The following is a 15010-nucleotide window of genomic DNA, read 5'->3' on the forward strand; positions in this document are numbered from 1 at the left end:
CCAGATATTGGGGTACTATTTTCTTCCTATACCCAAGTTTTTTTTTTCAGCTCTGCTTGGCTGTTTTCTTTTCGGTATAGACATCATAAAGGCTATGTCTACACGAGCCCTCGCCTTTCAAAAGGGGGATGCTAATGAGACACTTCAGCAGATGCTAATGAGCAGCCACCATGAATATGCAGTGCCTCATTAGCATAATGGCAGCCATGGTGATTCAAAAGTGCTGCTTTGAAGTCACAAGCCGCCCATGTAGACGGGGGCCTTTCGAAAGGAACCCCCAGTCTTTGAAAGCCCCTTATTCCTATTTGGTTTTAGGAATAAGGGGCTTTCAAAGACTGGAAGGGTCCTTTTGAAAGGCCCCCAACTACACAGGTGGCGCATAATTCACAAGCGGCGCTTTCGAATTGCTGTGCCCGCCTTTATGCTAATGAGGTGCTGCATACTCATGGAAACGGCTCATTAGCATCTGCCAAAGTGTCTTATTAGCATCCCCCTTTCGGAAGGTGGGGACTAGTGTAGACACAGCCAAACAATCATAGATGTTGACACAGATCTGGAAATAAATTTTGTCAGTTAATTTATGCTCTGTCTGCTGGTTGAATACTGCTGCAATAAGACAGAATAATATAAACCTAGCTTTTAAAACTGCCTGATTAAAGTGCACAAATGAATGGGCAGCTGTACACTGATATGCCATCTATTCGGAAATTCATAAGAGTCTCTTAGCCAAAAGTTTTGAACAACTGTCCCTCTTACATTTCTCTGATCACTTTTTTTACTCACGTACTTAAAAAATAGAATGCAGACTATTAAAACAAATTTAAGGTAGATCAAATTTTGAACTTAATCTACCTGACATAAGTGTCTTTTAGAAATCAAGAAGTTTTTAAAATACAACTTTATTTCATCCTCACTTTCTTGTGGCTTCATTTGTTGACATTTTACTGTAATAGAAGACTTTGACAAATGAAAGTAGGGCATATGTGAACTGCTTATTTTATATGCTATATATTTAATATGGCACAGCATATTAAATATATCTGGGGTCTTCTGGTATGAAATTCTAAAGAGAAAATATAAAGGCTTGCATTTTAAAATATTTAAAAGTTAGATTACATTTGGTTTCACAATCTGTATGCACTCAATAATGTGAAAACAAATTAGAATTACTAATAAATATTTCCAATGACATGCAAAGTCTACAGGAATAATAGGTGAGAATAATCAACACTACATATTTTCTCTTCCTCTAGAGCAAAAACAGTATAAACCCAAATAATTTAATTTTTCATCACAAAGTTTTAGTTACCTCTATAGCAAATTTAGTATCTTACAGCACAATGTATTGTACACCTTATGTTCCAATTACAAAACAATTTGAGATTTTAGAACATTGTTAATAACTATGACTGCAAGTACTCTGTCAAAACTATCTTCATGAAAAAGAGTCACAGTGTCCTCTACCATTTAAAATCTTGCTATGTTGACATCTGTCTTAATAAAGTATGACAGGATTACCCAAGCTTGTCCAAATTTAAAAACAATAATGCCTCATGTGAGAATATAATTACTAAATTCAGAAATGAAACACTGCTCTAATACACCACTACATTAAAGCAATATATTATTCATTTGCTGAGGCACTTTTGCTCATACATTCACCATGTTGGTAAAATAACATTCTAATCACTTGACTGTAGATCTTTTTGTAATTAGGCCTACAGGCAATACCACAGTATTCTTGGTAAATTTAATGAATTGGGTAAGAAATAAAAAATGTAAAATAGTAGCTTGATTCATGATTGTATCAGTGGAATACGTATAATCCAAGTTCCTCATCTATATACCACCAATTTGAAGTTGTATCATTGTTATATGCAAACAATATAAAAGTCATTAAACTATATCTGATTGGGAAACTAAGCACTTATTCTCTATTTTTCTTCTATTTTCTTTTCTTGAAAAAAGCAACATCAACACAAATACACTGATTAATTCAGCAATCTGCAAAATGTGTTGGAATGGAAGGACAGGGACATCTCTCTAGTTAATGCTGAACAGTTTAACTTTACATTATACTAAGTTGGCAACATCCACTGCTGTAAATGCAGCTAGGTTTGTTTCAACAACCCTTTTTATAAAAAGGATAACATATCCATGAGCTTGAATAGTAAAACCAGCTGAGAACTGCTAATGCACATGTCTTCTTTTTCACGCTCTCCTAACTTCAGAAGTTTGGGTTTCATACACAGCATGGTGAAGAATTTAATTTATTCATATCTGACTTTTTTCTTCATGTCTACTTGGCTAAATGTTACATCACAAAGACACCTCTCCAATAACAATTTTAAATGCTCATTAAATCTTGAGGTAGACTGATTTCCAACAAAGCTCTTCTATACCTTGATTCTTTCATGACCAACTTCCTTTTGGACCCTTCTCCTCGGAAAAATCTTTCGTTTTAATGCTATTAGCTAAAAGATTAAAAAAAAATCATATTTATTTCTCCCAAGCATCAAAGGAGAACACAGGTTATCAAACTTTCTTTCCACAAACCCATGACCATTTCACAGCGATTAAGTATAAAAGATTATACCCTCCCATTTTTCCATTACACAAGATGAAAGCAGCAGTTACTCCACTTCTTTTCTATTAGACTTAGGAGTGTCTATAACGTTTGTCAATGTTACAGTATTGTTGACCCAGACAATACAGTGAGTGAATATCTTCCAATCCTGATCTATTTACTAAGTCTCAAAGGGCATATTTAAACTAGCTTAATAAAATAACTTGACAATTTAAAGAGGATTCTCACAAAGCTGTCTATTCTTGAATATAAAATTTAGAGCTTGTGTCTTTGCAATAATCACTTTATCATACCTTCTAAACCAATATTTTGTACTGAAGGTGTTTCCAAGGTGTTTAGGTGTTTCCATCTAAAAAAAATCTACAGTTGGAAGAGTTGGGGAGGAGCAGCACACACAAAAGTTGCAGGTGATTTTTTTAATAAGACTAAATAAAAATATTATGGACAAGCTTTCAAAAAAAAAAATCACACTCTCCTCACCAGATCATGGAAAGAGTGAACAAGAATAATGTAACAGCACAGTAGAGATATGCATGAAAAAATACTAGACTACAGACAAAAAGAAAAAAAAACTGACACTATCATAGAAATATTTTTTTCAAAAGGAAAACAACAGGAAAACAATTTTCAGTGATATGATAAGTCTGTTATCTATGGTTCTGATGCCACAAACAACATGTGATTAGCTTCACTGATTATTTTTTAGTTTAACACATAAAACAATTCTCATGGTTAAGTGTCTGCAGAACTGGAGATTTTCTTATGGAGCCCAGTCCAAAAGCCACTGAAGTCAACAGGTGTCTTTCCAATGACCTATTAAATAGGCTTTAAATCTGATTATTTCTGCCCTAACTTGGATGGTATCTGGACCAGCTAATTAGTATTTATTCAAATTTTCCTAGTATTGTCTTCGCTTTTGATGGATAAAAATATTTATAGACCAAGATTTTCAAAAGTGACTAGTAATTTCAAGGACGCAAACTGAGACACCTTAAATGGACCTGATTGTCCAAAGGTGCTCAGCACCCACCCTTTAAAAGTAAGGATCCATTAAGGAATCACAAGTCAGTCACCCAAAAAAGGAGGATTCCTATAATCACAAATCACTTCTGAAAACTTTGGTCATGGTGCCCTCCTTCTTTCTTGTTCCATACTTCTTTACTAATTTTTTTTTGTATGCCATGAACAGCTATTGCTCAAAACCCTTAAAATATTCAATTTATTTTATGGAGATGGCACTGTTTACTATTATAGTTATATATCTGAGTGAAATTATAACAGTTACCTGTTCAGCAAAAAATGAGATGACTGTAAACACAATCAATGTCACTAAAACACAATGGGTCCAAAATTTTAACTTGTCTCTGTATGCTCTCCTGTACAAAGAGAAACAGAATTGTAATGTTAGTACCTTTGCACTGACATATTATTGAGTTCCTAACATTCCATGGAGTAAACATACCCAACATGAAGAGGGAAAATATGCACTACTGTTTAATACTGTACTACTATATAACTTTGTTTAAAAGAGCAAAATGCTTATTTGTAAATGTACATCATAAGATCTGCACATATTTATCATAACAGCTCCTCTTTGGTTGCAGTGAACTGCTTTAGTAGCATGCTGGAACTGCTCTTGGGACCAGTCCTTGGTGTATCGCTTCAAATGTAAGGTCACTGTGTTTAAAAATAATTTAAATGCACGTGTAGCTAGAACTGGCTTTCTAACAGAATTTAGTCATGATAGTCTTCAACACTATGTTGTCTGAATGTACAAAAGGGTCACATGTAAGGCCTGCCACAAGGAAGCTGGGAGAGAGCAGGAGGGTGGAAGGCCCTTGGGGGACAGTTGCAAAGCCTGCCCTGCAGTCACTCCTCAACAGCTGCTCCAGTCAGGTGGGGCTGGTTGGTTGGGGCTTCCCACTTCAGGCACTTGCAATCTCCAACGTTATCATGTTTCTCGGGTTTGACCCAGCCTATTAGGACAACAGCAGGGTGGGCCAAGTGCGCGTAAATGTTGCTGCAATTCTGCATGCTCGTTTGCAATGCCATTCTCACAAACGGTCCAGGCTAAGCCAAATCTGAGCAGCATTTCCTTAGAGGCTGCTACATCCCAAGTGGGAAGTCAAGCCCAGCCCAGTCTCACTAGACAGGTGCTGCATCTGATGAAGTGAGTCTGTGCTCACGAAAGCTCATGCTCAAAACTTTTCTGTTAGTCTATAAGGTGCCACAGGACCCTTCGTTGCTGTTACAGATCCAGACTAACACGGCTACCCCTCCGATACTTGATAGTATGCACCTTGTATTTATTTAGTACTTTTTAGTCCTTACTTCTTCAATGTGTCTATTATATATCATGAGTAAAAAATATTTAATAATCCTGACGTTTTTGCACTAAAGCTATTTACAGGGTCACAACAGATCATCAAATTTACAAACAGATCCTAAGTCCTGAAAGACTGAAAAACACCACTTTAACCTGTCTACATTAGTACAAATGTTTGGAAAGAATACACTTTTAAAGCCACCACAGAGCTAAGGCCTGACTGGTCTCATCCAAAACCATCCCACAATTTGCCCCCTTCCATCTAGTCACTTCTTTCAAACAAATGTGACCGTGCAACTAACCTCCTTTTCCAGCAGCTATTACAACATATACCAACTACCTGGTTCTACTGCAGCTCAGGTCCCCTCTTCCCACAAACTTTCCAGTTCCTGGTGGGATTTCTCTCACACCAACCTTTCTTCCTTGGATGGAAAAATTTACCTAGCATCCCAGTGCATTCTCCATCACTGAGTTTTCAGGTCAAGATTTGATGCTCTTCCAAAAGATCTGCTCAAGGAATTATTTTAGGGAAGTTCTCGGACATGTGTTATACAGGAGGTAAAACTGATGATCACAGTGACCCCTTCCAGCCTTGGAATCTAGGAGCATATGCCCCCTATCACTTCTGCTCTTTCTTTTCCCCTTCTTCTGTGAAAATCTCCTCAGGCTGCCGATAGGAGGAGAGTGAGCTCTTCCTGCAGCAGCTCTAGTTTGCTGGTCTGTCTCAGTAGGCATACAAGTTGGGCAGCAGTCAATTAGAGGGTGCTCCGCTAGGGAAGGACCAAATTTGCCAGACGAATGGAGCTTCTTGCATCATCATCAGATCGGGCTCCAGCCTCAGGCAAAATCTTGTCACTCACGAAAAGTCATGAGCATTTTTAACTATTTATCTTTTGTGGGTATTTTATAATTTCCAGGTCTCATTTGAAAATAAACTTTAGACCAAGTCAGTACATTCTTTATTTGACCTTGTCTATTAATTAAAAAGTAAAGTTTAGCCTATGGCTGTTATCTGAAGGTTCAAAAAATCACTTAATGAGAAGATGTAATGTTAGTGCAACAAATATTCCTAAAAGAGAATATTCGTAAACATCTGGAGAAACAGCACTAGTACTGATACACTGACTTAGATGCTGAGACAACACCATAGTTCACATAAAATGTGGAAGAAAATCTGTAAAATTTACCATTCCTGAAGCTCATGCATATGTAGGAAGCGGTTCCGATATTCTCTTGGCAGCTCAAACTGAGATGGTATGGGAAACATTGATTCATAAAAATCCCTAAGCACTGCCTTCACTGTCTGAGCATCCTTATGTTTGTGGTCAATGTTGTCATTTAGGCAAACAAATTTTCTAGAAAAAGGAAGAATCCATGTTAACTTTGTTATTTTAGTAAACAAAATATCCTATTTGCAAAATGCATTTTGGTGGCTATACATATACTTAGATACAGATATCAGAACTCCTTATTCTTACACTATCTGATTCATCTTTCAGATGTTACAAGTCAAGGCATTCCCATCCTCTGCACACAGAGGATGGTAATGTGTCCTGTTACCTAACAACATATTATAGCTGCATCTGTCCTGTACCATGTGCCTATATTCACCTCTGCCCTCTAACGCAGTGGTGTTCAACAGAAACTGACCGGATCACCACAGCCCACCACCCGCTACCCCCAGCCAGGTGCCAACCACCCCCTCCTGATTACTCACTGGAGCTGTGTGGCAGGAGCCTCGGTGCCAGCCGTGCCAGACCCCGAGCCCATGTGCTAGCAGCTTCAGCCTGAGCCCTCCTGAGCTGCCGCACCAACCACCTAAGCCACTGCACCAGCCGCCTGAGCTCCCCAAGCTGCCTGAGCCCCTGTGCCAGCCACCTAAGTCCTCCGAGCCCCACCCCAAGCCAGCTGCCCAAGCCCCTAAGCTGCCACACTAGCAACCCAAGTCCCTAAGTCGCTGAGCCAGCCACCCGAGCCCCTGCGCCAGCCTCCCAAGCCATCCCTTCCCCCCGAGCCGTCCCAGGACTTAAGCGAGCCACAGGAGGAGCCACCTCCACCACCACCGCCATGATTGTCCCACCAAGTGGTGGGGGCGCATGTATGGAGGGGTGGAGGATGCTCCACATGTGCTGCTCTAACAAGTTGCATTCACCACATTGCCCTGTCCAATTCGCCACATGTGAATGGATAGCATATTGGACACCAAGGATCTAATGTAATTAATGGCAGATGTTTAAGAATGAGTCATCTCATAGCCCCTGTTGATTATAAACATCACAGAGAACAGAAGCCACACATTATGACACCAGCAAGACAGTTTCTTGAGTCACATTATTCTCTCAGTATCATAGGTGACACACTGAGTTCAACTTTCTTAGGTGCCATGGTACAATACTAACAATTTAAGCATTTATATTGCCTTTTTTCCCAGAGGCTCTTGGGTGAAACAATGGAAAGTAACAGTTGTACTGTGGGTAGAATTTGCCCTGAATAACCTGTACTGGTGATGACATATAACCCAGACAGAACATAACTTGACTTGCAGATCCCAGGCTGAGCTTACAGGTTTGGTAGTCAAAAACCCCCAAACTTTTATCAGTAAACCCTGTTGTTTAACAACTCATTTCTCTTACCAACAGAAATTGATCCAATAAAAGATACTACCCCACCCACCCTGTCTCTGGAATTTATAAGAAAATAAGCAATGAACCAGGAGATCCCCACAATCCCACTTGCACAGAGTCCAAATACAAAGATATTGAAACCTACATAGTGCAATTTGCTTGTAACTGAAGAAGCATACAGTGTGCCAGACAGCTGTGTACTTTTGCCACTCTGAGGTGGTGTTTGGTAGCAAAATGCCCTTTCATACATAAAGGCAAGGTTATGTGCTCTATTTATACTGCAAGACAAAAGAGCCTTACTTTTTCCCCAGAGAAAGAAATTATATCTGGTAACATGTGTCTTGTAACTGTTAACCTTTGTGAAGAAATGGGCTCAGTCAACTGCTGTGTGGTGTAAAATGTCCTTTCAAAGGGCAAAGAAATCTATTTTTCATGTATTTAGCACCTGGCCTTCCACAAGATCTCAAAATGGTTCACAAGCAATCTACATAAAGCTTCACTAGCACATGCTGTTCTCTCTGGGGTGAAGGACCAAAACAACAGTGTGCAGGAGTGGTATTTTGTCTAAGATTGAGGCAAATCAAATGGATATTTTCAAGGACAAGGAGTGCTGTGGCACATTATAGACTAACAGATATTTTGAAGCATAAGCTTTTGTGGGCAAAGACTCGCTTCATCAGATGCATGAGTGGGGGGTACATTTCAGAGAGGTGTTTAAAGAGCGGGGTCCTAGTAAATGGGAGGGCCAGAGCTCAGCTGAAACCCCTCTGAAACCACCCCCCCCCACTCATGCATCTGACGAAGTGGGTCTTTGCCCACAAAAGCTTATGCTCCAAAATATCTATTAGTCTATAAGGTGCCACAGCACTCCTTGTTGTTCTTGAAGATACAGACTAACATGGCTACCTCTCTGATACAAATGGATATTTAATATCCAACAAGAATAGAAAACACTTCTGTTCTCAAGGTTTTGTCCAACAGATTTTCGGACAGCAAACAATGACATTTTATACATTTTCCTCACAAGATGGAAGGACTAGTTCAATTCCTTCAGGATTTGACCTGCATGTCTAACAGGTCTGGGTATTTCAAAACTGATGCCTATACTGCAACACTCTTCTTTACCTGAAACACTTTGTAAAACCTATTACAGGTTGAACCGCTCTAATCCAGCACCCTCGAGACCTGAACGATGCTGGAGGAGAGAATTTGCCAGACCATGGAAGGTCAATATTGTCTAGCAGCATTATTATTTCCACTGATTACTGGGCTCTTAAGAGTACATCGAGGAATAAAATACAGCTGAAGAACAGCACAGAACACTCAGAGCCAGGACTGGTGGCTGTAAACAAACTTTATGGGACAATGGGAAAGTTGGCCACACCCATGACAAGTGGTCATCCAGCTAACTAAAATCATGCCAGGTTACGGATGTCACCAGATGAGAGAGTTACAGATTAGAAAGGTTCAACCTGTTCATGGACTAGTAAATTAGCAAATAATAATACTCTAAAGTCATTATCAGATGAAAAGCACTAAATAAGGCTCTACAAACCTGGGTAAGTGTCATCAAATCCTACACAAGCAAAGCAGGACAGGGAGAAATTAAGTGCCTTGCCCAAGCTCCCATAATGCTTTAGACTCTGCACCTCCTGTTCTGACTCATAATTCCATCTACAAGTTACCCCAGAAGCATAAGAGAAAAGGAGGAACTCTAGGTTAAGGTTCAACATTGCTATTTGCTTTCCACTCTTTGCAGAGTCAACTATAATTGAAGGTGCATCTAAACAATGAATGGTAACCCCCAAAAGTGAGTCCCAGAGCATAGGTTCACAGGGCATTATATGGTGCTACAAACAGTCGAGCAGGCTAGAGTTTGGGCTCTGTAGCCAGTCTTCCCCTTTATGCTTCAGAATCCAAGCTCCAGCCTGAGCTTCAACATCTAAACCGCTATTTGTAGCACCACAACAAAAGGCCATGTCCATCAAGCAGGGCTCTGAGACTCATTGCTACAAGCCATATAGAAATATCCTGTGGGGGTGGACAGATACAAAGTTAGCAGTGGTGAGTGAAAAAATCAGATAACAAGATGCAAGCTATTCTCCACAACCACAGGAAAGTTCTTCACAATTTTCACTACGTTTTTCAGAATAGTCAACACTTCTAGTTCATTGCAAATATGAAAACTATGTAGCAGAAAAAGTATTGAATGACAGTAAATTGCAGTGCTAATGACAGAATAGCTTTTATGATTAAGACTACAAGCTGATGTTTAAAAAATAAGTTTTATTCACAACTGCCTTACATCCTAATAAATAGTAGTAAAAGCATACTTTAAAAAAAAGATGTTTGAAACTGTCTCAAGGGAAAGTAATCAATCTCAAAACATAAAAAAATAAATGCATACCTGGGATTTTTCCTTATGTCATCTAGCTGGCCAACTACATGAGAAACGTTGGTCCGGATCATTTTGAAAGCAATTTCTTCTTCTCCCATGATTTCAAATCTTAGTATTATTAAAATAAATTTTAGATTAGCATAATAGTCAGTCAGACTGTACAAACATGACATTCTATAATGTCGTATCGCTGCACTACTCTACATCTGAATGTCCTTTTCTCCTGCTCAACAGTAGTTTAAAATTTGACTAACATCTGTCTCAATATATTTACTCAAGGAAGCTAATTTACTACAACGGGTGCTTTTCTACAGAATCTTATTTCTGTACTAACAAAAAAAAAAGTTAAACTACTGGACAATTAAGACCTGAATTCTCATACTCTCATTAGTAAACTACTAGTGTCAGGAAGAATGTTAATGAGATTTCCTGTAAACTATGTAGGTCTTCATTACTTACAATGCATGCTTTACAGTAGACAAGATACGCACTCTTGATTTGCACGTATCTCAGGTTACCATGACTTTGAGAGGTGGGAAGCTGGTGCCTCGCTCCAGGCTGCCAGGCACCAGCTCCCCGCCACTCAGAGGAGCAGGGAAACTGACCAGCTAACGCACTGGTCAGTTTTCGGCCCCTGTCAAGGGCGGCAACTGAGAGTCAGGGGACAGCGCTAGTCAGTTTCCCAGCTCCTGCCAGTAGAGGGGAGATGGGAGACAGACTGCCCCCAGGTTCCCAGCTCCCCACAATCTGGGAGCCAGGAAACTCAGCAGCGCTCCCACCAGTAGAGAAGAGCTAGGAGACAGGCTGGCGCCTGGTTCCTGGCTACTCCCAAGTTGCACAAAATTTGAGTTACGCGAGGTTGCCCAGGAACGCAACCTTCGCATAACTCGGGGTCTAGTGTATTATGTTTGCTTCATATTTCTTTACGCCACCAATCTCTCTTTATCCCTCCCTCCCTCTCTCCCCTGCACCTTCACTTCTTTTGGACTTTCAGAGCAGTAAGAAAAAAAAAAGTATTATGATTAATTCCCACAAAGACGCAGACTTCTGCTTAACTTGACAAACTGTGATTAGGTCCACTGCCTTCAGTAAAAATACTCTCAGTGTGTAAAAGTGCAGAAGTCTTCACCAGATGAGGACCATACAATTAAATGAAATAAATTACAAATATCAACAAAGTTGTATATACGGTCTCAGAGATAAATTTAGATGCTAAATGGGCCTTTGATGCCCCATTTAATGGTCCCACAAAAACTGCCATTCCTTTTTTCATGATGCTGTAGCCAGACAGCCAGCCCCCTCTCAGACCAGCATTGCTGGGAACACAAGGGAGCCAAAACAACAGGGCACTTAACATAAATTCCAGCACAGCCTTTGAAGCTGTGAGAAGCACAGGTGTGCTGCTACAATGTGCCTCTGGGAACATATACAACGATTAGGCTCACAGCAGACAGAGAAGCTGTGACAGACATGGCTCTTAGCCCCTACTAAATAACGTGATGCACACACACCCACATCCTAGGTGGGAAAATATTTACCCTAATAAAAGAATGTCCAGTAGTCGAAACTTATTGTTTCTCTCCCTTGCAAGTGTAAACTACTCTTGCGAGAGCTGGCGTCGCCCAGACAGACCAGCCCCAATTTGGCATAAGAAAGGAGAAAGAGAATAAAGGAGTACAGAGGTATAAGTATGGGACCTACAGCACCATGATTTTTGAGTGCTTTTCACTATCTATCTGCTGGTCAGATAAGTGACAGCCTCCCAAGGCTTCTGCAGCTAAGAGGGTCCCTGAGCCTTGTCCCTTATTCGTCTTTCCGCGGAATTGAGTGACCGATCCTGGCTTGGCACCGCTGGAATCGAGAGATGCAAGGAGGGTAAGAAGCACCCACACCTGATCTCCTATCTTTAGTGTACACATATTTTGAAATAGAGCTCTATACTTTGTTGTCTTTCTTTGGGATTGTGGCTTCAGCTTTGTAACTTGTTTGTGTGTGTAACATCTATACATTTAAATAAGTAGGCACTAGCAATTTTGTAACCACATGATTAGAATCTAGTTTAATAAATTTTTGGTAACCATTTGTGCATAAGCCTAACTTGTTTCTCTGGTTTACTGTAAAGCAGCCAACACAATTAAAGAACCTCAGCCATTTTGGCTATAAAGCCTGGCCATTAGGTGAGAGTACTAAGAGCCTAGCGTTGAGTTGTGCCGCCTCCACGGGGCAAACTCTTGGGGCGCCTGTCAGTCAATCCTGACTGCCCACTGCGAAGGAGCTCTGAGCTCTAGCAGTTAAAGTCACGGGTGTGGAAAGGCTCTTAGTGCTGCCATTGGGGCACCTGTCAGTCAGCGTTGACTGCCCACTGCGAAGGAGCTCTGAGCTCTAGCAGTTAAAGTCACGGGTGGTTAGGACCTTGGGGCATCCGTCAGCCTAGCCCGGGCTGCCCGCCGCGAAGGGACAGTGCGTCCTAGCGGTTAAAGTCACGGATGGTATAAAGCGGGCATAGCTGGCACCTCACCAAACATCCTTGGCCATCGGCTAACAGATGCCCACTAAGGTTGGTAAACACTTCAGGCTAACCACTAGCATCTCGTCATTTAAATGCCTCCTGAAAAATTCCCCCTTTTAACAACACCCACAATAGATTCTGCTAGATCCTGTGGCCACTTAAATAATGGGAGGCAGGTTTCACTGACCTCACAGACTTCCCTTCAAGTCTGTAACCATCTAGCTCATCTGGCATATGTGGCATTGGGGAAATGAGATCATGAGATCCATCCTGGCTGAAGGGACACCAAAGAGACTAAATAGGCTGTGTGGCTAGTCATTTTACCTGCCTACTAGATCTGAAGAGCTCAGACAGATTCCCAGCTCACCCCCAGCAGAACGACAATGACCGCTCTCTAAACCAAGAGAGGAATTCCATGCTCAATTCACCTACTTCCTTGCAGGAAATGCACAAAACTTCGTGGGCTGTAGCAGTTCTCCTTTCCCATGGAGGAAGGGAGAGAGATGAGACCACTTTAAGGGGATCTCAGATGAACATCTACCATATGCAAAGTAAAGGAAAATCCCTTCTGCACCCTTTTATGCTCTGCCTCACTATCAGTCTGTGCAGCATGTGGTCAATTTACACAGCCATCTGGAACTAATATACTCCTTAAAGCTATATATAAGGTCAGGATTTGGCATTGAGGTGAAATAATGACTATGCTCTGAAATACATGTAGCATGAAAAAAGCTTTGGCTTCCAAATAGTTGATTATCACTGAAATTAAAAAAAAAATTTTTGGGGGGTAATAAAACATAAGTAGTTATCTCAGCAAAGCACTAAATTCCTAAAAGCCTAGTGCCACAAAAAATGAAATCTAAAAAGCAACCAATATATAAAAACTGGAGCACGAACACTTTAAAGCTTGATTGCCAGGAAAAAGTTATATGCCATAACCAAAATACCAAAGAGAAAGACTCAGGCCAGGTCTACACTAGATCTGAAAGTCTATTTCCAACATGCAATTCTAGCTACAGCAACTGCATAACTAGAATCGATGAACCAGAAATCAACTTTTGTGACTGTCTTCACTAAGGAAGGTCGATGGACGCATTTTTCCCGTTGACTTCCCTTACTCCTTGTGATAGCAAGGAATACAAGGGTTGAATGCTGACCTCAGACAGATCAATTTCACGTGTCTTTACCAGACACGCAAAATCGAACTCTGGAAGATCAATCCTGACTGGGTTGATCTTCACAGAAGTGTAGACAAGCCCTTAGAGAGCCTCATATGCTTTCCCAGAAGTATCTGAAAGATATGATTAAATGGGTGGCCATAACCCCACTCTGCCCACTTGCTCTCTTCTTCTCTTTCCCCCACCTCTGAAATTTGCTTCTGTTCTTTACCTTATTCAAAAAAAAAAAAAAAAAACAAACCTTCAATTTCTCTGTACATAAAATAAGGATAAAGCAGAATAAGATTTAAAACTAACTGGACTTTTATAAACAAATACTGCCTGTTTGTAAACTGCCTTCTAAAAACATTAGTTATTTTGAACATTCATAATACAGTTCATTAAATATTTCAGTATAGTGAAGGTTAAGTAGCAAATGATCAACATATTATTAGATGTTTGTGTATAATTTCTGGTTTCATTTGTGTGTGTATAATTATTAATTCTGTTTTTTCACTAGTCTAGTTCTGTTTATCTACCACTAATACCACTGGATAAAATTTATCATGTACAATGTAGTCTATGATTAACTATGCATTTTCATCCTTTATCTTATTACTGCATGCTTACAAATATTGTAAAACAATTATAAAAATTAAAATAGTATACTTAACCTGTATTTGTTTTTGTCCTTGTATGCCTTACGAATTCTGTCAGTCACAGGTTTACAATTAGTTACTAGATTTTTAGTCACTGGAGGCTGTAATGAAATACAACCTGGGTAAACAACATCCTTACATAATTGCACTAATTATCTTTCTCCTAGAAAGAAATGCATTATAAAAAGAACAGCATTCTACAGTCTTTTGAGAAATGCATAAAACTTTGCTCCTAGGATGAAAAGCAATAAAGAATATTTATTGCTATGTATTGTGAGAAACAACCAGTTTGCTGTGGCAAAAGAAGGGAACTTACTGAGTTCTAATATTACTATTTGTTATACAGTAACAATCATTTTACCTGGCACTTCACCAACCAGCAAGCTCAATAAACTGGCATTTTTGATCTGCATAGGAAGTCCAGTTTCCAATATATTTGGTGAGGGGCCAGCAGGGAGCTGCAATATGGGAGGGGCTGTGGGACACACTCCTGAATGGTGTTTGGATCCGGAAGAGGGCTTGGGACAGGGGTTGAGTTCTAGGAGATACCTGGGGGGATAGGATCGGGGGCAGGGCATTTACCTCCAGTAGCCCCCATAGTGGCTCCCTATCCCTGCTATTGCTGGTGCAGATGTGTCCAGGCAACTCTGGACACATGCTGACTCTGTTTCTCAGCCCACTGTCCAGGAAAGGCAGCCAAAGGGAGCTGTGGAGACAGCACTTGCAGACAGAGGCAGCATGGCTGCTTGC

General features: G+C 40.4%; 1 protein-coding gene across 1 annotated transcript in view; it reads right to left on the reverse strand.

The window, feature by feature from the left end:
* Positions 1-467: 467 nt before the first annotated feature.
* Positions 468-15010, reverse strand: part of GNPTAB (N-acetylglucosamine-1-phosphate transferase subunits alpha and beta) — a 93228-nt gene continuing 78685 nt past the window's right edge. The window contains exons 17-21 of the mRNA XM_075007586.1: positions 14276-14361; positions 9945-10043; positions 6101-6268; positions 3873-3963; positions 468-2474 (exon numbers count right to left, since the gene is read on the reverse strand). Of these exons, the coding sequence (XP_074863687.1) occupies positions 2397-2474; positions 3873-3963; positions 6101-6268; positions 9945-10043; positions 14276-14361 (522 nt within the window). The 3' untranslated portion in view covers positions 468-2396. The remainder of the gene's footprint in view (positions 2475-3872; positions 3964-6100; positions 6269-9944; positions 10044-14275; positions 14362-15010) is intronic.

The sequence above is a fragment of the Carettochelys insculpta genome, chromosome 1 (genome assembly GCF_033958435.1).
Source record: "Carettochelys insculpta isolate YL-2023 chromosome 1, ASM3395843v1, whole genome shotgun sequence".
Lineage (NCBI taxonomy): Eukaryota > Metazoa > Chordata > Testudines > Carettochelyidae > Carettochelys > Carettochelys insculpta.